This window comes from Callorhinchus milii, unplaced genomic scaffold, assembly GCF_018977255.1.
Source record: "Callorhinchus milii isolate IMCB2004 unplaced genomic scaffold, IMCB_Cmil_1.0 Scaffold4, whole genome shotgun sequence".
In the NCBI taxonomy this organism is placed as follows: domain Eukaryota; kingdom Metazoa; phylum Chordata; class Chondrichthyes; order Chimaeriformes; family Callorhinchidae; genus Callorhinchus; species Callorhinchus milii.
Window position 1 is genome coordinate 66,570,287 of NW_024704745.1, and position 23,519 is coordinate 66,593,805.

At 40.7% G+C, this 23,519-nt stretch overlaps 2 protein-coding genes across 7 annotated transcripts in view; one reads left to right on the top strand and one right to left on the bottom strand.

The window, feature by feature from the left end:
- ift88 (intraflagellar transport 88 homolog) overlaps positions 1–12,542 on the top strand; it is a 33,066-nt gene extending 20,524 nt beyond the window's left edge. For 2 of the 3 annotated variants that reach the window (XM_007905572.2, XM_042334088.1), the window contains exons 22-28: positions 1,561–1,626; positions 2,037–2,143; positions 5,152–5,212; positions 7,831–7,872; positions 8,605–8,655; positions 10,924–11,037; positions 12,174–12,542. In XM_007905572.2, the coding sequence (XP_007903763.1) occupies positions 1,561–1,626; positions 2,037–2,143; positions 5,152–5,212; positions 7,831–7,872; positions 8,605–8,655; positions 10,924–11,037; positions 12,174–12,295 (563 nt within the window). In that variant the 3' untranslated portion in view covers positions 12,296–12,542. The remainder of the gene's footprint in view (positions 1–1,560; positions 1,627–2,036; positions 2,144–5,151; positions 5,213–7,830; positions 7,873–8,604; positions 8,656–10,923; positions 11,038–12,173) is intronic. The other variant, XM_007905574.2, reaches the window with a different exon arrangement.
- Positions 12,543–12,951: 409 nt separating this feature from the next.
- Positions 12,952–21,966, bottom strand: eef1akmt1 (EEF1A lysine methyltransferase 1). 4 transcript variants are annotated; one of them, XM_042334093.1, is made up of 6 exons: positions 21,940–21,951; positions 20,577–20,592; positions 18,664–18,818; positions 15,361–15,443; positions 13,815–14,095; positions 12,952–13,142 (listed from the first exon to the last, which is right to left on the bottom strand). In XM_042334093.1, exons 3-6 carry the CDS (start codon positions 18,799–18,801, stop codon positions 13,000–13,002), a joined length of 645 nt encoding a protein of 214 aa, XP_042190027.1. In that variant the 5' UTR covers positions 18,802–18,818; positions 20,577–20,592; positions 21,940–21,951; the 3' UTR covers positions 12,952–12,999. The 4 variants fall into 4 exon arrangements, with proteins under 4 accessions (XP_042190027.1, XP_042190025.1, XP_042190024.1 ...); XM_042334091.1 differs by lacking the exon at positions 21,940–21,951 and adding an exon at positions 21,843–21,896; XM_042334090.1 differs by lacking the exon at positions 20,577–20,592 and having other exon boundaries at positions 18,664–18,821; positions 21,892–21,966.
- Between the last annotated feature and the right edge of the window lie 1,553 nt (positions 21,967–23,519).

The following is a 23,519-nucleotide window of genomic DNA, read 5'->3' on the forward strand; positions in this document are numbered from 1 at the left end:
GCAACCAAAATGATTGAAGGAATGGAAGGACTGTACTATAAGGAGCGACTAAAAAAAATTGGGCATGTTCACGCTGGAAAAGAGAAGATTGAGAGGTGATGTGATTGCTGTCTCTAAGATTCTAAAGGTGCAAAACAATATAGATCATGACAGGCTGTTTCAACTTATCCAGAATAGTAAAACCAGAGGAGATGGCCTGCAATTGAAGGGAAGTAAATTCAGAATGAATCTACGCAAAACACTATTTCAGTGAGCGAATAGTGAACCTGTGGAACAGACTCCCAGGGAGATGGTTGAAGCAGGAAGTGTTAATTCTTTCAAACACAGATTAGATAGTTTGCTTTTAGGAAATAACATTATGGGATATAGTACATAGGTAGTTTAGGACATATGTGCATGCGAACGACAGGAAGTTGGAAGGCAAACTACATGGACCTTGGTCTTTTTTCTTCTAGCATTTCTTATGTTAAAACTTCTTTTCATTGGAGCATAGAATATTGAGGTGGTCATGATTTAAGTATTTATATGCGTAGATATAAGCAGGCTAATTACCGAGCAAAGGATGGATTTAAAATTAACAAAACTGAAACAAAGCTAGATCATAGAATCTTACAGCACAGAAGGAGGCCATTCAGCCCCACGATGGGCTGAATGGCCTCCTTCTGTACTGTAAGAACTATCCTACTCCCCCACTCCTATCCCATAGCCCGAATCCCATAGGCCTGTTATGAGAACCCTTCCTATCTTTGAGTAAAATGACACTAGTTTCCAGCAAAAGCACTAATTAACTCTTTCAAAGACAAACTGGATTAAAAACAAAATATAGTATTATATATCAACTAATGAACACATTTTCAATAGAGAAGGGCATGTAAGCACTGCAACTGTAAGATTAAGTTGACTATAGGCACGGGTGAAGTGGAAGGTCTTCAAGCGTGATCTTGAAGATGAGGAAGGAAGGGGCAAGGCAGAGGGATAGATGAAGAGTGTTCCAGAGTTTTGCGGTGTAATGGCTGAGCAGAGGGCACAAGGGACGTGCAGGAGGCTGGAGCCAGTCGAGCGGAGGCAGCGGGTGGTGGGTTGAGGAGTAAGCAGGTCGGAGAGGTAGGGAAGTGCCATGGTGTGAAGGGATTTGAAGACAAGGGTGAACATCTTGAAATCAATTTGTTTGGCGATAGGGAACCAGTGGAGCCTGGCTAGAACTAGTGTGATGGGGATATGGAGTTAGTTATGGGTGAGTATGCAGGCTGCAGAGTTTTGGATCAGCTGGATTTTGTGCATTTTAAGCATAGTGATGGATTTCTTTTATGCATCAGATACCTGGTTGACCAAAAGAAAATGTGGTATCACTCTAACTGTTTAAAAACTATTTGGTTTTTTAAAGGTTTTTTTCCACACAATGTTCCAGTTGTCTTGTTTTTGTAAAATTTTAACCCCTGCATTGGTTAAAATACTCAGATATTTGCGTGTTTGTTTTTCTAAAATGTTACTTCCCATATTCCCAGCTGATAAAAGACTACTCACCTAATGTACTATATTATGCTTTTCTGTGATTTACAGGTAATTACCAGAAGGCATTGGAAACTTATAAAGACATTCATCGGAAATTTCCAGATAATGTTGAATGTAAGATCTTTTCAAAATAAACGTAGCCTAATGGTTCAAGGGTATATCGGTTTCCTACAAAATCAAGTTTGTTTCCATAAAAAGGTTAAAGGGGATTTCTCTGTAAGAGATTTTGCATCAAGTTGGTTTAGAATAAATTTACTAATAAATGTGAGCGCACATAAAGGTGAAAAATTGCGGTGTTTCATAATTGATTCGATCATATTTTCTGACCATTCCTTGCTGGGGAATCTTATTCCAGCCCCCCCCTTCCCCCAGTATAATGGTTAGGTGCAAAAAAAATCTCTGCTCCTCAATCACCATTCATTTTAGGAATTTACTGCTCACTTGTGGGTTTTATTTATTTTAGTTGATGAATTTGTTTACCTTGTGTGTAACAGTAAGATTTTTTAAATTGGTTCTTTGATTAGGTTTACGGTTCCTGGTTCGTCTCTGCACAGATATGGGACTGAAAGAGATTCAAGAATATGCCACAAGACTCAAGAAAGTTGAAAAAATGAAGGAAATAAGAGAACAGGTGAATATGTATACCCTGCATGAAAGTAATGGCAAGTGATTTTTGTAACAAATACTTTTGTGCTGTGTTATGTGAAGCTTCCAACTGTTTAAATTGTAACATGTACTGAAATATAAGTAAAAGTGAAGTCATAAATTGGATGCAACAATACTGATTTAATATCCCCCCTTACTTTCTGGCACACATTGTGTGCTTATTTAAAAGTCATAACATTCAAAACCAATCGGATGTCCTCAGAACACTTAACCTTCCCTTGTCTTTTAGCATAGTTAATCAATAAACCTTAGGCACAATATTTCATCTTGTATTAGCCTGTAAAATCTAAGATCATGTAAATTTCTGATCCTACTTTAGAAGCCAGTTTTCCACAGGTCATAAAAAGATTAGCCGCTAAATTAAGGCTGAACATATGGAATTTTCCATAAATTTAGAGACTAAATAGGCTAAGACTAGGTGGAAGTCCTCATCTTATATTCTCATTCATGTCATTAAATTGAGGTAATAATAATTTATTCTTTTAATTTCTCTACACAGTTTATTCATGTCTACATTGTTCAGATGTCTCTTACAAAACAATGATCCTGCAGTAAGGAGCCCATTGCAAATATAGAATGGTTTTGAATATTTCAGCTTGGCCTGAAAAGTAGAATAAGACTATAAAGACATAGGAGTAGGCCATTCGGCCCCTCGAGCCTGCCCCGCCATTTAATAAGATCATGGCGGATCTTCTAACCTAATTCCATTTACCCGCCCTATCCCCATATCCCTTAATCCCTCTATCCTTTAGAAATCTATCAACCTCAGTCTCCTCAACATTGCCAGACTCCGCCACTGCCTCACCCCTCAGGCTACCGAAACCCTCAACCACGCATTCGTCACATCAAGGCTCGATTATGGAAACTCCCTCCTCATTGGCCTTCCCAATTCTTCCCTTCACAAGCTGCAGATCATCCAAAACTCCGCAGCTTGTGTACTCTTGCACACCAGGCTCTGTGACCCCATCACTCCCACCGTCGCCCGACTCCACTGGCTTTCCATCCCTCAGAGGATCAAGTTCAAAATCCTAGTCCTCACTTTCAAGGCCATCTTGCCCCCTCCTACCTCTCCGACCTGCTGACTCCTTACCAACCTGCCCGCTTCTACCATTCAGCGGGCTCCGGTCTGCTCCATGTCTCCCGCCCGACCCGCCCTACCATTGGTGGCCGAGCTTTCAGTCTCTCTGCCCCCACAGTCTGAAACTCCATCCCAAAGTCCCTTCACCTCACCTCCGCCCTTGCCTCCTTCAAGGACGGTCTCAAGAGCCTTCTCTTCGATCATACTTTTGGTCACCCTCCCATCTCTCTGCCTTCCCTCACCCCTACACCACCCCTCCCCCATGCTCGTGCCCCGACACCTGACTGTTCAGCGCTTTGGGAAGACCTCCCGACATGAAAGACACTATAAATGTAATGCATCTACATTATCTGATTCAACTACCGATTCAGGCAGCAAGTTCCACAATCTCACTACCCTCTGCCTGTAGTTCCTCCTAAATTCTCTTTAAATTCCTTCAAGTCCCACCTCAAAACCCTCCTCTTCGACCATGCAATAGGTCACCCATCTTCCCTTCCCCTCCCTTCTCCCTCCCTGACCCCAGCTCGGGTCTGAAATGCTGTACGCTGTACAACGCCATAGGATATCTTCCCGACGTGAAAAGTGCTATACAAATGTAATCTGTAGTGCAGATAATTGTGGGAGTTGGTGGGCTTGTAAAAGATATCTATAGATAATCTATGCCCCGAGATGTAAATGGTGAAGTTGAGGAAAGGAAGAGTCGGAGATGGACAATGTGAATGTTATGGAGGAGTGGAAGGTGGAAGCAAAATTGGTGACTTTTTCCGGCTCAGTTTGAGAGCAGGAAGCAGCCCCAACACAGTCGTCAATGTGTCTGAGGAGCAGGTCAGGGAGTGGACTGGAGTAGGCCCGGAACAAGGAGTGTTCCAGGTGGCCAACAAACAGGCAGGCGTAGCTGGGACCCATGTGGGTTCCCAGAGTGATACCTTTTACTTGGAAGAAGTGGTTGGAGTTGAAGGTGAAGTTGTTTAATGTCAGAACAAGTTCAGCCAGGCGGAGGAGGGTGCTCTCTGGTCTGCCTGTTTTGTTGCATTCCCTCCATTTCCCCCCCCTTCCCCGCCTTTGGATTGCATTATTAACACCTCTGTAATCCATCATCCCTTGTCCTCTACCCCATTTTCTCCTTTGTCTTCCTTGCCCTGCCTCCCCCCTCTCTGTTAGTCCTTAAAAGCCTCTCCCTCACAACACGTCCCAGTTCTGATGAAGGATTGTGGACCCGAAACGTTGACTCACTTTTCTTTCTCCATAGATGCTGCCTGACCTGCTGAGTGTTCCCAACGACTTCTGTTTTTGTTTCATTTATGTATATGGTGATCAAACATGGATACCTGTAAAACACAATTTTTTACTTTCTACCTCTTGCCAGACTGACAAGATGACCTTAAGTCCTACCCTTTGCTTTTGGTTTCCTAACCATTCTTTAATCCATTCTGCTACCTCTCCCATGATTCCACATGCCCTATTTTAGTCATGAGAACATGTTAATTAAATCATCACAACATTGTAAAAGTTGTCACCGCAAATACTTTTAACTCCCTATAAACCCAAGTCTGTTCAACACTTGAATATTGTTCCCATATCTAGGGAGGCAATACCTAGCATCTCTCTTACATTCCCCGAAAATGGTAAAAAAAAACTTGCCATTTGATGGGTGGTGATTCTCTCACTTCCAATCTCTCACCTTTCAAAGCAATCTTACTTGTCCTTATTATTGTAAGATCACAAAAGTTCAGAAACCCCTTTGGCCCATTTGATGTCATCCTTCCAGAATACCCATCCTTCCATCATCCCATTATACCATCAAGGTGTTTCTTAAATGATTCCATCATCTTAGCCTCATCACCTCATAGATTTTGTTCTAACTGTATAAAGTGACTGTACTCTTTTCTAAATAGCGAGTGAAGTCTGGCAGAGATGGGAGTGCACGTGGACGCAGAGAAGGCAGTGCTAGTAGTGGTAAGTGGGCCAGAAAAAGATCATTTGGACTTAATTTTGCTAAAATCTCTACATAGAGCTATCTTCCCAAATGTGTTTTTTGTGCCTCTTATATATGCACTTAAAAATGATCCTGAAAGCAAATTGAGTGAGCTTTTAATTCTTAGATGTACTAATGAATTTAGATTGTACAATTTTTCTCAAGCAGGGTGGAAGATACTTGACCTTACTCAACTTCAGCTATATGTGTCTTCATCCCTCATCAGAAGAAGGATTCCAAATATATTTACTGCTAAGATTTATTTTCAAACGTTTTCCCAGTTTGAAGGGTGTTGAATCACATTGAGGTATAATTTCATGAAAAGCAACTATGTGGTCATTATTCAGAACAGATAGTGAGTGTCGCAGGGCAGTTCATTTGCAAGGACATCACAGCCAAACCCAATCTTACCCTCACCTAACATAGTCCACTCCCCTCCACCACCACCAACAATTCAGTCTGGGTTTTGTATTCAATGCCGGAATCGTCCAGGGTACCATTTATAGATATTCAACACTTGTCGTTGGAGAAAATATAGGTTTTAGTAGTTTGTTTGGAGTCTATTGAGTGTGTATCATTGTGAGTTATAAACTTTATTGTAATGAAATTTTGTAGGTGTTGTAGCTAATAACCTAATAATGAAGTAAAGTGCCATGAATTAACTCATGCACAATTTATATAGATTTGATTGATGCATTTAAAAGGGGGCTGGATGGATATGCAGAGTAAGGATTTTAAAGTATCATTAGTACTTTAGGTATTATAAGTACATTAGGTGGAGAACTAAAATTCAAGGGAGTTGACATAGACTTGTTTGAATGTTCTTATGTTCCTTCTTTACTGGTAAAAATAAGTTGTTTTAAGGTTTTCAAACTCTATGCTTTTTTATTATGATCTGACATTGCAATAAAGTAACAAGATCAGCAAAAATGCTGCTTCAGGCATCATGTGGGTGTCTAATGTTGACTTGAAATATTTGAGTATTTTGTGTGCATATGGCTGTAGTAAAATGATACTGATTGCAGAAAGCCTATTTCTGATAGATGTTTTTTTAACCAGAAACCTTGCAAATGAAACTTCAAATGTAATGTCTTGTTTCCAAAGTGTAACTTTAAATACTTGCATACTTTAAACATTAGTTAGCAAGATATTAATAAAGCTAAAACCAATCAGTTTTCATGAGGAGTAAAGTATTATAGAATTTTTAAGATTGACACTAACTCATTCTTTTCAGGTTAGTTTAACAACTGCTAGATCTTGATTTAATTTTGGAGATTTATTATCAGATGATGTTCGAACTTATTAAAAGTAAAATAATTATTATTGTCCGTATTCATGTGCAGCTTTGCATGGTCGCCTTTACTGAGCAAATCATTAAAATAGAAAGTAAAAAAACAAGAATTGAATCTGCAATGTCAGTTCAAACTGGTCTAGGTCCAAGTTCCCTTCTATCAAGAAGGAATGACCAGAAGTAAGTTTTCAGAACAAAACAGTATTGTAGCTTGTACAGACACATTTTCAACGAAAAACTTATGTCATTGGAAGTGTCCCGTCCCTGTATGTGGAATCATAAATCAGTAAAATGAATTGTGATTTTATAAAAAATGAGTGATGTTGATTTGAAATTAGCTAAACGATTACTCTTGAAATCGAGGGTGAACAGGAAAATGGTTATGAGAAAAATGGGTAATACTGTAGTAATGTAAGTGTGCCACGACAGTTTCCTGGAGAGTACTTTAGACTCTTAAGATATCTCTGATGTGTCTTTTAATAGCCCGATATAATTTCTCCAAAGATATCTGTGCTTCTAGTAGCCACAATGTGCAATTTATGAAATATCTACCTTCATTACAGATACCTGTAACTCAACACATTTTTAAAAAATAATGCCTAGACCAAGGGGAGCTGCATCTTTGTATTGTGTCACTTGTTGTTTTTGAACCACCGAGTTGTGTAAATATCCCTGCACATTCAGCATTCCAACCAAGGTGTGACCCATGTACACTTGCAATTCATTCACTGCCCATCCAATACTTTGTGTAATATATATACCTAATAGCCCTTATGTTTCTACTTCTGAAATGTGCTGTACATTTTACCCAGGGGAATGCCAAGTCAGGTATCTCCAAATCCAGAAACATGGGACACAAACTTCATAATATATAGGACAAATGAAATGTGTTTTCTTCTGAAAATTGTGTTTTATGAATATCAAGTTGAAAGCATATATTCCTTGAGATTTAATTTGAATGTATTCTTACTCTCTTAATCCCATCAATTCTCTTAATCTTGCATCATCAGTGCAAGAATGAACTTTTTCTGATCCATTTTTCTAAATGCCAATTCTGTGTCAATATTCCTATTTAGATTTTAAAGTTTTAAAAAAAATCTGAAGAACTATTCGGGAATGTTAGTGTGATCTAATTTTTAACCACCATCTTTAACCTGCAGATTATGTTTTGGGTTTTTGAAATTACAACTGTGTTCCCGAACAATTTGAACATTTGATTTAAAATCGATGTAGATCCTTTTAATTTTAATTTGTTCTGGCTAAGGATGACACTTTTTCTTGTTTCCATTTATTTTAAATGCCACACAGGATCAACACCTCCAGGAATCCTAGGCACCAGCAGAAATCCTGGTATGGCTGCAGGGTTTTGGTCTGTGTTGACTAGACACAGAGAGATTGAAAACAAAATTACAGTGTTAACAGATGGGGAATTGTGTTGCTATTTGTGGCATGGTGTAAAGATACAATAGTCGTGAAATCCCAGTTGACCATAGACCAATTTACTTCCAAATTTAAAATCGTGCAGAATTATGGATTAACAATGCAGTGTTAATTCAGAAGCATTTTAAGAACTATAAAAAAACTGCTTCCAAATTATACCCTAATCTAATCGGGCACTGGTCTCTTGTTTATAGCAGTACTTTTTACAAGTTTTCTATCAGATATTTTTAAGGCTTGTTTGCTATATTTGTTAGATTGAGTTTTAAACAAATTGTGTAAATAGACTGAAGATTTACAAACTGACTGTTTTGTGTGAATATTATAGAAATCTTGTTTCAAGCATAGGTTTCTTGGTATACAACTGTTTTTTTCTTGACTGGACTGCAGTAGTTTATCCACTGTTACTAAGAGAAGAATTGGAATCCAGGCAACGATTTTTATTTTTATCTTTACATTTCTATCGGTAAAGTACATGTAAAATCCAGAAAGCAGGAATGTATATATTGAAGGAATTAGGAACGAACCTTGGTAATCCCCGGAATAAAGTTCCTTTGCATCTTAATACCTAAGAGTTTTTTAAGTCAGCTTTCTTATAGAATACTCTATAACTTCTTGCTTCTCGTTTTCATTCTATCTTTATAGCTGCCTTCTCGCCTGAAAGCAGGCACAGTCCATTAGTGGATCAGATTAGGGGTAAGTATCTATAGTGATCAGCTGTCCAGTGTTTAGAATAGATACGCTGCTGGCAATATTTATTCCGAGTGGTGTATCTAAATACTGATAATCCTTGCATTTGGTAATTTATCCTACAGAACTAGAAATGCAAAAAATATACATGGTGTGCTGTTTATTATAATGCTCAGATTATGAGTGGATCTGACCAAATAATGAATGATGAATTTCGGAGTGTGTCACAATACGAAAACCATGATGTAGAGCAATCCTGTTAGAACACCTCTCAACAATAACAACAAATTACATTTGTATAACGGCTTTCACTTCGAGGACAAACCTGAGGCTGGACAGTCAGGGATTTGGATCCGAGCAGGGGGTCGGGATCAGGAGGGATGGAGGGCAGGGGTAGGAGAGTGGCCGAAGGCATGGTCGAAGAGGTGGGTCTTGAGACATGCCTTCAGGGAGACAAGAGACCACTCAACCCCTCCATTGACCATAAGTTTATAGTGGGCCTGTGCTAACTGGAAATGTGTTGCACCGAGCTTGCAACACTAAGTGTCCTTTTCCTGTGCTAACAAATGTCTGATTTTAGTTGTCAGGTCACTGCTGACATTGTTTCTTGTATATTACAATACAATTCCTCAATTCCCTTCTGACTATAATTTCATTGCTTATTGCTTTTTTCCAAAATGCAATGTTTTTCCATTCGTTCTTCTTGGAAGTGAGGAAATTAGGACAAAACAAAGTTATCCACAAGTTTTTTTTTAAACTGGTGGTTATACATCTCAAGGAGCTTAAAAAAAGTTTGAAAAAATGGCTGGTAACAACTTACAATAGTTGTATAGTGCCTTTCATGTTGGGAGAACAGCCCAAGGTGCTTAACAATCATGGCTTATCGTGCACCTGTAGGTGATGATCATCAGTTTATGAAAAAATGGGATCCAAGTTGCAGTCTAAATTCAGAAATTCTCAATTATTGAACATGAGTCATTCAGATACATGATGGGTGTACTATTAAATTGGTTGTTCCGATGCTGGAATTATATATGCCAATTCATGCTCTTTCCTTTTTAAATTATTTTTCTTGAATTATATTTCTAACTTTTGATTACTGGGGAAATGTGTGGCTTTGCCAGACATGTCGTCTTGGGAGATAGGAACAGTATTACTGAGGAAAGAATTGTGTATTAGTTTACTTATACACAGTACAAATTCAGATGAGATGGACTTCAATAGGCTGCATTCCATTTGTTGGTGAGTCCAACAACTTGTGTTCACATAAGCGCCCTTCACCCAGGATAGCAAGCCGGGCATCTGAACAAGGGACCATAAATATAAGATAGCTAATAGTTGATCTGATAGGGAGTTTAGGAGAAACTTCTTCACACAGAGGGTGGTGAGAATGTGGAACTCACTACTGGAGGCTGTGGTTCAAGCGAAAGTCAATTTATTTTAAAGGAAACTTGATGCCTAGATGTGGTAGAAGGGAATAGGAGTTTTGGGGGCCTGTGTGGAGCATAAACACTGATACAGACAAGTTGGGATGAATGTCCTGTTTCCATGCTGTATCACTATGTGTAATAATGATAAACATTTCAGTTGGCCTTTTTTTAAGATGATTCACAATCTTGTTTTGGTTATCATTCTATGTTTGAAACAGTTTGAAAATTCCTAATAACTGCAGGCCTCAATGCATCGTGTTAGATTGCTGTTATTAAATCGGGACAGGCTGGTTGGGTCCAATAACCTTTCTCCAACCCTAAAATTCTTATATATTGTACCAGGGAAATGAGAACATGTAATTGTAATGTTAATACTGTCGGGTTTAGTATATCATATGAAGTATCTCTCTGCTGTTGTAATAGAAATGCCACACGTTTTCCTAAATTTGTAGCTGGACGATAATGGGGAATGCTGAATTGCTGATGATGATTTGTTCAAAAAGATTAAATGGAGTGATATCTTGAACCATCTTATCATAGTATCCTCAATTGGTGCTTATTGTCTTCAGCTGTATTTTCAAGAAAAGCATTCAGGGAGTCAGAATGCTGCATTAAAAAATCTGTATTCAAATTTGTTACCTTGGTTAGTCCCAATTTACATCATCTTTTATTATATTCTTCACTGTTGTTAACTTCTCAAGCTTCAGAAAACATCGCCATGGTGGGCATTGGAAAGTATAGTTCAATATAACCAATGTTTCTCTGTAAACATAATATTTATGTATAAAACCAACTTCCGACTTGATAAATGTAGTAACAACCATTGTTTCCTGTATTATTTTAGACAGTACACAAAGCACCCATGGTACCAGTGCTAAAGGAGAGCGGATGAATGCCAAGCTGAGGTCACTCCATGGAGTTAATGATCAGTATGAAACCAGCAATAACAAAGACATAGGCAAGTGCTTAGCTTTTTTATTTTGAATATTGACTTTTACTATGTATGTTTGTGAAATTGAAATTGTGCATTGTCAGTTCAGGCAGAGCATACAATAGACAGGTTGCAGAAAATTGATTAAGTTCTGAGCTATATTTCCTACATTAGAATCATTTGCTGTTTGATGTGGTATTTAATAATACAAGTAAAAATACCATGTACCATAAATTAACATTAATATTAGAATTTTTTTAGACTTAGTTTTTTTGGGGTAAGCTTCAAGTTCAATACAGCATCAATGAGAGCAGGAAAGGTCCTTGTCTCTGCCAAAAGCCTGTGAAGCACACAATAGTTTGCTCTATTGCCTGTAGTTATTCCATCCATGAAAGTTTGCTAATAATTCCATTTGATATAGCATCATCGAGACATCTTCAAATGCTTCACAGGATTTCACAAACCAAGTTTACAATATAAATTTATATTTATACAGCACCTTTCATATTTGGAGAACATCCCAAGGTACTGTGAAGTGTAGTGAGTTTATTTGTAGGCAAACAGCCAATTTGCACTCAGCAATTTGCATAAACAGCTGTGAAGTAAGTGACCTTCTGGGGGATTGTTGGCCAGAACACCAGAGGTTTTGTTAGCACCAGCAAGAAGGTGCTAAATTGCCAACTTTGCCAGAGTACATTATAATAGGTAAAGCCATTACTGTATAACAAGATCCTGTTTTTTCTCTGTTTAATCAACTACTTCTTGTAATAAAAATATAGGTAGGTTAACTATATTTAGAGTTGACCAATAACCTGCTTTACAAATGAGTAATGTTAGCTGAGTTCCATGATTACATTTAAATGATTCTTGCAACTTACTGTCTAAGGCCAATTGACCACCTGCCTCCAAATTTTGACTATATATTCAATAAAACTCCATTCAATTAAATTCTAATTTTTAGGACTATATCAGAAAATTAAATTAAATGTTTAATTTCTAGATGTACATACATCAACTAGCTACTTGATTTTTGGCTTTAAAATAAAAACCTAAAATAAAGATACCTTAAACAGGGTCTTTCTAAACTAACCTGTTATAATATAGTAAAAAATTGTACTTTGTAAACTCTAATTAGCACCTGCTTTTTTTAAAAAAATCAATAGATGCATCGTATGTGGATCCACTTGGCCCACAAATAGAACGGCCCAAAACTGCAGCAAGAAAACGGGTTGATGAGGATGAATTTGCAGATGAAGAACTGGGAGACGATTTGCTGCCAGAGTAGTTACTGCACCAAAAATAAATCAAAGTTAATATCATCTTTATCATTACATATGGTATATTTGGTTCTGCTGGTATATATGTTGTATTAATTCATGTCTCATATATGTTTGCATTTACTTTTCATCAATGGTGTTTACCTTACACTTTTTCACTGTAGATTACTTGTAAATATTGAACTTGTGTATTTTTGATATTTTAAATATCTGTTTCTGTAACTTTACTCTTATAAATAAAATGACATAACTTCTATAATTCTACGTTGTTCCAAAATTCTAAAAAAATATATTTTTGGTGTCCAGTGAATACTTCTGGCCAGAAACTGTACACATTCCCTTAAAACCAGACTTGCCAGGCCAAAACTGGACAGTTGGTGACTCATTGATTAAATAGCCTACCACTAGCCTGGGGGAGGGTCAATGGATAAATAGCCTGCTTTTCTGCTCAATCGATGTGGTGGGGTAGGAAGGACCTGTGCTCCTGAGCTTCTCAGTGAGACAGACCTTCAGCCGGTATCTAGAGAAACCCAGGAGCGAATCATAGTCACTTATTTGGGATTGTTCCTCTCCCTGTGGGGGTTGAACCTCGCAGTCTTGCCCCCTCTCCCCAAAACACCCCAAATCAGCAACACATCTTCAGGGAATTCACACGTCCATGACACACATGTATATCCTTTTTTTATTGAAAACAAAAATTCTTTAAAACAGATTAAGAGATGGAGTCTGAATCTAATCTTGTTGCATAGTTGGTGTAACAACGATATTCATTTGCTAATTTCCTGTTGTGTTTTGGTAGAAATTTACCCATTTTCACATCAAGTAACTTTGCTGCTAAATCCTCCATGATTGCACCTGAAATGGATAGTCAAAGACACTCAAATGTGGGACAATGGAGACAAGCAAACAAAAGATCTAACATAATAAAAATCAGATATTCATTCAAGAATAGGGAAGGATCTGTCCCCCAAATACTGTACCCACAATTCAGGCCAACCTCATTATAAACAGCCTATGTACATCAGTGTGACATATAATAAAAGTAGCTTCAGGTCAGCACTTCAAGTCACCACGGATCTCACTTCCTGCATGCAAGTAATGTACAGTAACTGCTATTGTCACAAAATGATGTCAGCGGCGCTTTCTGTGCAGAGCAGCACTGACTGGAAACTGACCAGAGTGCATTGTGTGTCTGGTCCACAGTGCGACTGCATTATAAACAAACCCGTAATACAACAGGGAGATATGCCTGGAGTATTATTAAAGGAAGACTAGTGTTAGAATGAATACCAGAAACGTAACCACCATCTCAGTTAATAAACTTTGAGGTTTAAACGTTGAGAAATAAACTTTGAGGTATTCCAAGCATTGCTGTAGATGTGATCATCTTTGTGGAGCCATCGGAAACCCAAATACTTAACTGCCATCATTATCATACTCGCTCAATATTCATTTGTTACGGAACTGGCAAAACTTTACAAGTATTCCCATCAAAACAAATCGTTACAAGATTACATTTCCACCTACCAGTACAAAGAAGAATTTTCTCTTTTGTGAGATATTTGACTGTAAGTGCTGTTTTGCTGAGACAGTCTTCCGAGAGGTACGGTGGGGACACGACAACAATGTCACAGCTGTGAGGCTTGAGGTTTTCAGGCAGCTTCAAAGGATCGCTGTAGTTATAGAACACAAACTCCTCTCCGTACACAGAAAAACGAGTGTCATACTCCAGCAGAACGACAGAGAATTCTTCATTCCCAAGTGCTTTCAGTTTCTGATAAATACTTGGGGCACTGATGCAAGCTATTCTGAAACAAGTGTACAATATAGTAAATCAACATATCTGCAAACTCAAGGATATGTTCACCCTCCGAGGTGCCTTCAGCTACTACGCCCCGAAACTCTAGAACTCTACCACAATCTCTCCACTTGCCCCCTCCCTCCCCACTTTCAAAACCTGCTTTCAAAAACAGTCCTGTTTGATTGGGCTTAGTCACCTCCGCCCTCCCTATCCCCCTGGTAGCGTCACACGCTGCCACTGTCAAACGCTCCAGGACACTACCCCATGTGAAGGTCACTATATAAATGCACGTTGTTGTTGCTAGCAGTCACAGGTTAGATTAAGACCGTGGGGAAATCCTACCAAATCTCTTTCAATACTAATAAACTGGCCAATGCTAATAAACTAAGCGTAAAGATGGTTTTAAAGATTTTCATCCAATGATTCAGATATTGAGGCACTACAAGGACAGGGCCCTCTCTTTACAATGACAAGCCCTGAACACTAAAGTGGGCCTCTTTTTACAACGTACTCTGCTTCTCAGCAGGGCAATAGTGGAGATAAGCTTTCTCACAGCAGGACTATGTTGTCCCATCTCTGTCTCTACAATTTCAGCTCCTGCACTGTAGCACTCAAAAAAAATCGAAAAATTCAGTAATAAAACTATTCGACATCAGGGCAGTGTCATTACTATACTATTAACTGTAATTCACTAAAATAATACAAAAATAATTTGTTTAATAATAAAATATTTCAAAATCTTGTCAATAGCCTGCCCTCCTTGCTTATTTTAATTTTTAAACAATTTTCTGTTTCAAGCTTTAAACCTCTCTTATCATTCCTCTAGGCCTCACTGTGCAAAGAACTATTCCATTTGCCTAAAAACCCCCACCAATTTTGATGTTTGAACAAGGTGAATCGCTCTAAAAATGCAAGCTCTCGCTCTCTCCCTCTTCTGTCATTCTTCTGCCTGCTCTCTTTCTCCCCCTCTATGCGCTCTCTATCTCTCTCATTCCTTCTCTTTCCCCTTCTTTTAATGATCAGATTTTATAATTTTTAATGATTTCTATTGATTCTATAGCGGGGAAGTGAGATTGAATTGGATAGCTCTTTTCAAAGACCCAGCACGGACACGATGGGCCGAATGGCCTCCTTCTGTGCTGTATAATTCAATGATTTAGAATTAATGATTCATACTGATAGCTGCTGTGTGGCAGGAATAGACATCACTTCCACCCTCAATGTATTAAGGAAATATATATAAAGGTAGTCCAATTCAATGCACAGAATTACCTGCCACCACGTCCAACAGCTCTAATGGCCTCCTGGGCTAGTTGTGTTGCAGTTTCATCACTGTACCAAAACTGGCTTAATTGCTGTTAGAAATGATAGTTTATTAACATAATTATTCTGTATTTTTTAGACAGTTTGTCCCATACAACCAAACTGCATAAAACAATCCCAAAACACATCTTAAACTTCAAACTTTGGACAATTATTCTAATAACTTACAACAACATAGATCACATACAATGCAAAACATGCAGAGTGAAACTCGATCGAAAAAAAACAATTTGGAAAAGTGACCACAGAAAGATCTCCTGTAGCTCAGTGGTTAGATCCTCACAACCGGGAGGACCTGGGTTTGATTCCCGGGCACGGTGAAACGTTGGGCAAGTTTCCTTACTCACATGTCTCGGTTTTCCTAGCAGTAAGTAGGAATCCGCTTGTTAGTCAATTGGCGGATCGTGTAGCTGTCCTGTAGCTCAGTGGTTAGAGCACTCGCTTTGCAAGTGAGAGACCTGAGTTCAATTCCAGGCAGAGGGCGAAACCTTGGGCAAGTTTCCTTACTCCACACGCCTAATAATAATCCCTCCAAAACCAAAACAATAATAAATTGGTCATTTTCAATCTACGACTGTTTGTGGGACATTGCTGTGCGCAATTGGCTGCCGCGTTCGCCCACAAATATACAGTCAATTCACTTTACAGTCTATTCTGTGAAGCGCTTTGGGACGTCCTCCCGACGTGAAAAGCGCTATATCAAATGCAAGGATTATTATTATTATTATTATTATTATTATCACTTTTCCGGGGGTAAAAATCCCTTCAAATAAATAACTAATAATAATTTGGTCACTCAATCAACAACTGTTTGTGGGACACTGCTGCTGAGTTTCACCCACAAAATATACAGTCAATTCACTTCACAATATATTCTGTGAAACTCTTTGAGACTCTACCCTGCATGGAGGGTGCTATATAAGTGCAAGCTGTTGTCTGGAAGACATCATAAGGTGCTATATCAAATGCAAGGATTATTATTATAAATTAATGTGCAATTAAGTTGGTGCAGAACTTTGAATATCTGAAGCCTGAAATTCTCATGATTTTTGCGTTAACTTAAAATTTAAGATGGTGTGGAATTTTGCCAAAGTCTTAAATTCAGCTTTAATTAGGAAACAATATTTCTGTAGGCTATCGTCATGATGGATTTTGGTCCTGTATACCATTCAGGTTGATGTTAAAGATCCCATGGTACTACTCAAAAAGAGAAGAGAGTTTCTCCCAATGTCCTGATCAACAATCTCCCAGATAAAATTGATCAGTGAATTCATGCCTGCTTATAGGATATTGCTGTGCACAAATTAAACAACATATTTTCCTATAAACAAATACACAGTCAATACATTTCACAGTTGAATCCTGTGAACGATTTTGAAATCTCTTGACGACGTGATAAGGATTATTATTATATTTAGTTGACAATGGAGTGGATCAGTGGTTGGTATAAAGAGTAAATTTTGGTCACCCTACCAAATGGCTTGTGAGTATCTGAATCAAAGAGGCTTTGTCCTGTCAGTTGATGAGCGTTACAGAGAGCCTTGTGTGTGCTGTGTCATTAACCAGATAGGAGAGGAAGAAAAACAACAGTTATAAAATGGTCCAAAATCAAACAAGAAACGTATGTATCACCAAGCAGGAAAATAATTACCAAATTTAGAGGGAAAGTCTTTATATCAGAGATATTCAAAAGAGATAAGCGGGATGCCTATAAATCCGAATTTCTGTTCTGAAAGCGCCCCAAACTCCAAATGGCGAATTAATCTAAGGGAAAGTAAAACAACTAATGACAGCCATTAATCAAAGAGTACAGCACAGGATTAAAGTTTTGTTCGATTCATCCTTTCCCATTTTTGTCTACAAACGAAGACCTTTTGTACCTAATATGGTGACGTACAAACAGGTATGTTAATGGAGATTTCTGTTCAGAGTCAACAGATTGACAAAGAGAAGGCATCAAGACAGTTATAATAATAATAATCGTTGCATTTGATATAGCGCTTTTCACGTCGGGAGGACGTCCCAAAGTCTGTGAAGCGCTTTGGGACGTCCTCCCGACATGAAAAGCGCTATATCAAATGCAAGGATTATTATTATTATTATTAAAGCGCTTCACAGAACACACTGTAAAGTGAATTGACTGTATATTTGTGGGCGAACGCGGCAGCCAATTGCGCACAGCAATGTCCCACAAACAGTCGTAGATTGAAAATGACCAATTTATTATTGTTTTTGGTTTTGGAGGGATTATTATTAGGTGTGTGGAGTAAGGAAACTTGCCCAAGGTTTCGCCCTCTGCCTGGAATTGAACTCAGGTCTCTCACTTGCAAAGCGAGTGCTCTAACCACTGAGCTACAGGACTCCACAACCCAATATGGTGTTCGAAGGTGATGACAAGCTCTGTGAGGAGGCGCTTTTCGAGTTGGAGTCAAACATAGAAGTCAGGGAATTGCCAATAAAATGATTTGAGGGGCTGAGTGAAACGATTTGGAGAGACAGAGCATGACTTGATGGACAATTAAATGAAGTTACCAGTTTACACTATTCGTCTCATTGTCAGCTGAGATAAGTGAAGCTACTTGAAAAACAAAAAAAGAACAGACCCAAGAGAGTGTGCTGAAGAGAAGACTTCCCAGAAACCAGAAAAAGGAATTGAAAGATAATGCACTTGACTAAACCAGTCAAAACATGAAGGAGGGGAAGAAATGGATCACCTGTAACAAATGTCATATTACTTTGTTTTTGCTCTTGAGCTAATACATGGCTGAATACAAAATATATTTATTATTATGGACGCTAACTCTACAACTAAAATACTGAAGACTCTTCTGACCAGCTATATGGTACAAAACCTTATCTGCAATCATATATTTGTCTATTAATTACTTTTATATTGAAAATTCATAATAAATAAATAATTTAGTACAATGTACTGTGCCTTATTAAATTCTTTGATTTTCTTTGCCTTCATTAACCAGGGTTATCCTGGTTAGATCTGGTCAGCACTGCTGCTTTGTCAGTTTCTGAAAGATTTTTTGAAAACCCGTCTTAGTATGTCCAACACGAAACAGTGTTAAAGGGACAGGGTCTAGAATTAACCACAGGAAGTTACTGGCAGATCTGTTTGTGCTGATTGATTTAAGATGAAATGGTGTCAGGGTATCAGCCTGGCTCAAATGGTAGTCTCTGGGTCAGATTATCAGAAATGTACAGTATTACTTCTGTTATGACCAAGTAAAATCATCGTCTTACCCAGTTCTCTTCAATGGAGCCAACAGAGTACCTGTCAAATTGTGCAAATTCTTTATGTTGCTGCTGCATATAGAACGCTTGCAGGGCAGTCAAAGCAGAGTCTGACAGCTGGGTGTCATCATCATCGCTGTCATTCATACTGAAGGCAGATTATCCTGAAACAAATCAATTCAGCCATACAGTTATTACCCTATGTGAAGGGCGCTATATAAACAACAACAAAATTACCTTCGTATAGTGCCTTTCATGTCGGGAGGATGTCCCAAATTAACTGTTGTTAATAAATTAAGTTGTTTTAAGCACACTAGATTACAGGAAGCCTGTTAACAGAATCTTCTGCACAATAAAATGAAGCACAGATTGTTTTCTACATGTGCAGACCGTAATACTGTGCGTACAGTCAAAGCTGTTACTTTTGTTAGGTATTCCGACTGTTTAAACTCTTAAAGGGGACAATTTTCTATTGATGCATATTCTTAAACATTATAACAGATTGATATTTACACAATTATCATTTTTCCAGTTTTTTACCTCATTATTCTTTAAACCTGCTGGTTTGAGATATCCTGGCATAGACTCCTCCAGTATGGAGTGTGCATTATTAAGTTCTAACATCAGTGATATTATGAATGGAAATAGAGTAGCCGCAGGCAACATCCCCACTCGTTTGTCACACGAAGAACTTCAATGTGAATTATCTGTAATGCTGCTTGGCAGAACAATACAGGTTCTATTATTGGTCTCAAGTGGTTTCCGGACATTTCTGGCCAGCTAATTGTCTGACACAGGAGAGAAACCAATACCATGCTTAACTTGAATTTATATAGCACCTTTCACAGAGGATAACATTTCATAGGGCTTTACAGAGACAGGGTTGGACACCTAAGAAGGGAGAGAGGGAGATAGCCAGAGGCCCATTCACAAGATGTAGGATTTGAAGTGGCGCCTCACCCTCCGATGCCTACAACTCTGTATCCACCCCGCCCCCACTTGTCTCCTGGTCTTCCCGCATGTTTTACACATCTTCTGCTACTGTATCTACATCTATCCCCACCCCAAACTTCTTGCCCCCATTTCTCCCTCACCCCTCGCAATCATCATCAACCATATGAAACCCATCACTTGCTGCCTTGACCCTTTCTCTACCCAGCTGCTGAACACCCAACTTCCTCTCCATGGCTCGACATCAAGTTCCACTACTGTTAAGCACTCCAAGATGCTTCAAGGCGGGGCGAACCGGAGTAATAGAGGAAGAGAGTACAGCCGTCAGGGAGATAGGAACTGAAGGCTCGGTCACAGGAGCTCAGAACCACGAGGGAGAAATATTTGAACACCTGTTTCATAAGCCACAACCCAACCTGTATTGAGATCTTGCTAGCTTAAGAGATGGCAACACTCTCTTGACTCCACTCCTGCACCTTACCACTTTCCTAGCCTCCTTTAAGTGGTTAAAGCAAGCAAGAGGACCTGGATTCGATTTCAGTGCAGGGCAAAACGTTGGGCAAATTCCTAATTCCACACACCTCTGTTTATCTAGCAGTGAGTAGGAACCTGGTTGTTAAGTCGATTGCCGGATCGCTTTTTTGGGGGTAATAATCACTCCAAAACAAAATAATACATTTTTAAAAATATATAATTTGGTCACTCAATCTACGACTGTTTGTGGGACACTGCTGTGCGCAATTGGCTGCTGCATTTCTCCCACAAAATATACACTCAATTCATTTTACAATATATTCTGTGAAGTGCCTCGAGACATCTCCCCACTTTCAAATCTCGCCTAAAGACTTTTCTCGGTGATCGTGCTTATGGTCACCTCCCCACTCCGTCTCCCCCTGGCTCGGGGACACACTCCACCATAGAGATCACGGATGCTACCCCGCGTGAAGGGAGCTTATGCAATTTATCCTCACCTGATTGCTGCAGAAACTGTTAATAGAAGATAAAATAAGACGAGCAGGTAAGACGCGTGTTGGACATGCCGCCCTGCCCTCTGCAGCGCAAAGAGTCATTGCCGAGACTCACACAGCAAAAACAGACACTTAGGATCGGGTGACCATCAACAACAACAACAGAGGTGAGGTAGGGGTGAGGGAAGGCAGAGAAGTGGGAGGGCGACCGAGGGCACGATCGAAGAGGGTATCGTGTCTCCGGCCAAACGTGCCATGTCTTGATTTCAGTAACTAACTGAACAAGAACAATACCATCGGAGACATCGAGGACGACAAGTTTGCTGGGCTTCAGGGAGAGAGCGGGGGAGTGGGATTGATTCACACGCTGTTCCCTGACCCCCCCACCCCCTCCTGCCGCTCCCTGACCCCCACCCCCTCCTGCCACTCCCTGACCCCCCACCCCCTCCTGCCGCTCCCTGACCCCCCCACCCCCTCCTGCCGCTCCCTGACCCCCCCCCCACCCCCTCCTGCCGCTCCCTGACCCCCCCCCCACCCCCTCCTGCCGCTCCCTGACCCCCCCCCACCCCCTCCTGCCGCTCCCTGACCCCCACCCCCTCCTGCCGCTCCCTGACCCCCCCTGACCCCCCCACCCCCTCCTGCCGCTCCCTGACCTCCCCCCACCCCCTCCTGCCGCTCCCTGACCCCCCCCCACCCCCTCCTGCCGCTCCCTGACCTCCCCCCACCCCCTCCTGCCGCTCCCTGACCCCCCACCCCCTCCTGCCGCTCCCTGACCCCCCCACCCCCTCCTGCCGCTCCCTGACCCCCCCCCACCCCCTCCTGCCGCTCCCTGACCCCCCCACCCCCTCCTGCCGCTCCCTGACCCCCCACCCCCTCCTGCCGCACCCTGACCCCCCACCCCCTCCTGCCGCTCCCTGACCCCCCCACCCCTCCTGCCGCTCCCTGACCCCCCCACCCCCTCCTGCCGCTCCCTGACCCCCCCCACCCCCTCCTGCCGCTCCCTGACCCCCCTGACCCCCCCCACCCCCTCCTGCCGCTCCCTGACCCCCCCCACCCCCTCCTGCCGCTCCCTGACCCCCCCTGACCCCCCCCACCCCCTCCTGCCGCTCCCTGACCCCCCCTCCTGCCGCTCCCTGACCCCCCCTCCTGCCGCTCCCTGACCCACGGCCACTTTCTATCACAGCTCCATGACAAGCGACCACTTACACCCGCGCTGCTCCCTCCCTCCCTCCCTCCCTCTCTCGGGTGGGGATGGGGGGGGGGACTGACCTCCTTATGTTATTTACTGTAAGAAACCCCCCCCTCGGCCCCTCAGCCCCTCACAGGCCGCTGTCGCCGGAGCAACGCACGCGCGCGCCTCACGCACGTCAGAGCCGCCAGACGCGGTGACGTGCCACGCAGTGGGCGCGGCGTTCCCGCTGCGTGTGTGACGAGGCTCCGGGGAGGCGGGGTCTGCAGACAGCCCCGCCCCCTCCCCCGGGCAGTGACGCACTCCCGGTTGGTCCGAGCCGCCTGTTTCTGTGCTGTCAGTGCTTTGTGTGTATTTTATTGGCACATAACACTGGGCGATGAACGGGAAATGTCGGTCTCACAGGCGAAGCATTGCCGCCAGTTTGTAAAGATTAACACTCCGCAACCAGCCCCCAAGTGAATAGCTCACATCACTATCTCTACGCATCAGTCATACATCTATATGTGTATGTACACACACACATTTATTTATAGAAACTATTTCGAGAATCGATTATCTATAGTTGCGTCTCTTGGCCGTTTGCGTTCCCCAACAAAACAGTCTTTTATAGTGTGTGTATCCTGTGAAGTGCTTTACGGCACCGCCCTGACACGAAAAGTGCAATATAGCAATAATAATCCTCGCATTTGATGCAGCGCTTTTCACGTCTTCTCAGCCTTCTCGAAGCGCTTCACAGAATATACCGTAAAGTGAACTGACCGTATATTTGTGGGTGAATTTGTGGGGTAGGGATTATTGTTGTATACATACGAGAGGAAAAAGGTAAATGTAGCAAAACAATTACGTAGGGGGCGTACTTACAGGTGTTAAACCAAGGACCCATCTGCCTGTGCAGGCGGCTGTTAAAGATCCCACGAATCTATTTACAGAAGAGTTCCTCCCAGTATCTTGGCCAACAATCTAAAATTGGGTCATTCGCTTCATGTCCGTTTATAGGATGTTTCTGTGCACAAATTGACAACTGTGTTTGCGTACAAATACACAGTCGGTGCACTTCACAGTAAATTCCTGTGAAGCACTTTGAAACCTCTTTGACTATGCAATAAGGTGTTAACTCAAACACAAGGATTATTATTCAGTGCTTTATTGAGAAAATAAAAATACTTTATATGCCGCCAGGGGGCAATGGTGAAACACCTCACAAAACTTCCTTCAAATAGTTGACTTTGAAGGGACACATCTGGTTTGTTAAAAGAGGAAATGGTTTCAAATATCTTTCAAATTTATGAAATAGAAGCATGACCAAATCTTTAAAACACATGTTTAACACAAAGTAATACCATATTTACTGGCCCAAGAAAATGTATTGTTTTTACAAAAAAATCCCACTTCAAACTTCACAATCGAGTTCAATTTGATTCTTGTAATAACTGCAATGTGTGAATATACGACATGCTAATTTACCAGGGATACCTGTTCCTTTTCTACAGCTTGTATTTTTCTTTTGGTCTTTCTTCAGACTATGTCAAAACGATCTTCACTTTAAAAATCACAGAAAACTTCAAAACGCAAAATAATGTTTGGTCAACAGGTTAAAAGGAAACCCTAATACGGATTAATATGGATACAGATTAAGTTTGTAAGGTGATTTATAGGAATAGCATTCAGTATTACTGCAGCAGCAGCAACCAACCATGAGATAGCAAAACAGACCAACAATGGAAAATTAAATGCTGGCTTCTCCTTATATTATT

Coding starts and splice junctions, on each gene's coding strand:
- eef1akmt1 (XM_042334090.1), bottom strand. CDS start 18,801: ATGAATGACAGCGATGATGATGACACCCAGCTGTCAGACTCTGCTTTG. Junction 14,096..15,360: donor GCTGTTGGACGTGGTGGCAG/GTAATTCTGTGC, acceptor CACTTGTTTCAG/AATAGCTTGCATCAGTGCCC. Junction 13,143..13,814: donor GAAAATTCTTCTTTGTACTG/GTAGGTGGAAAT, acceptor TATCCATTTCAG/GTGCAATCATGGAGGATTTA.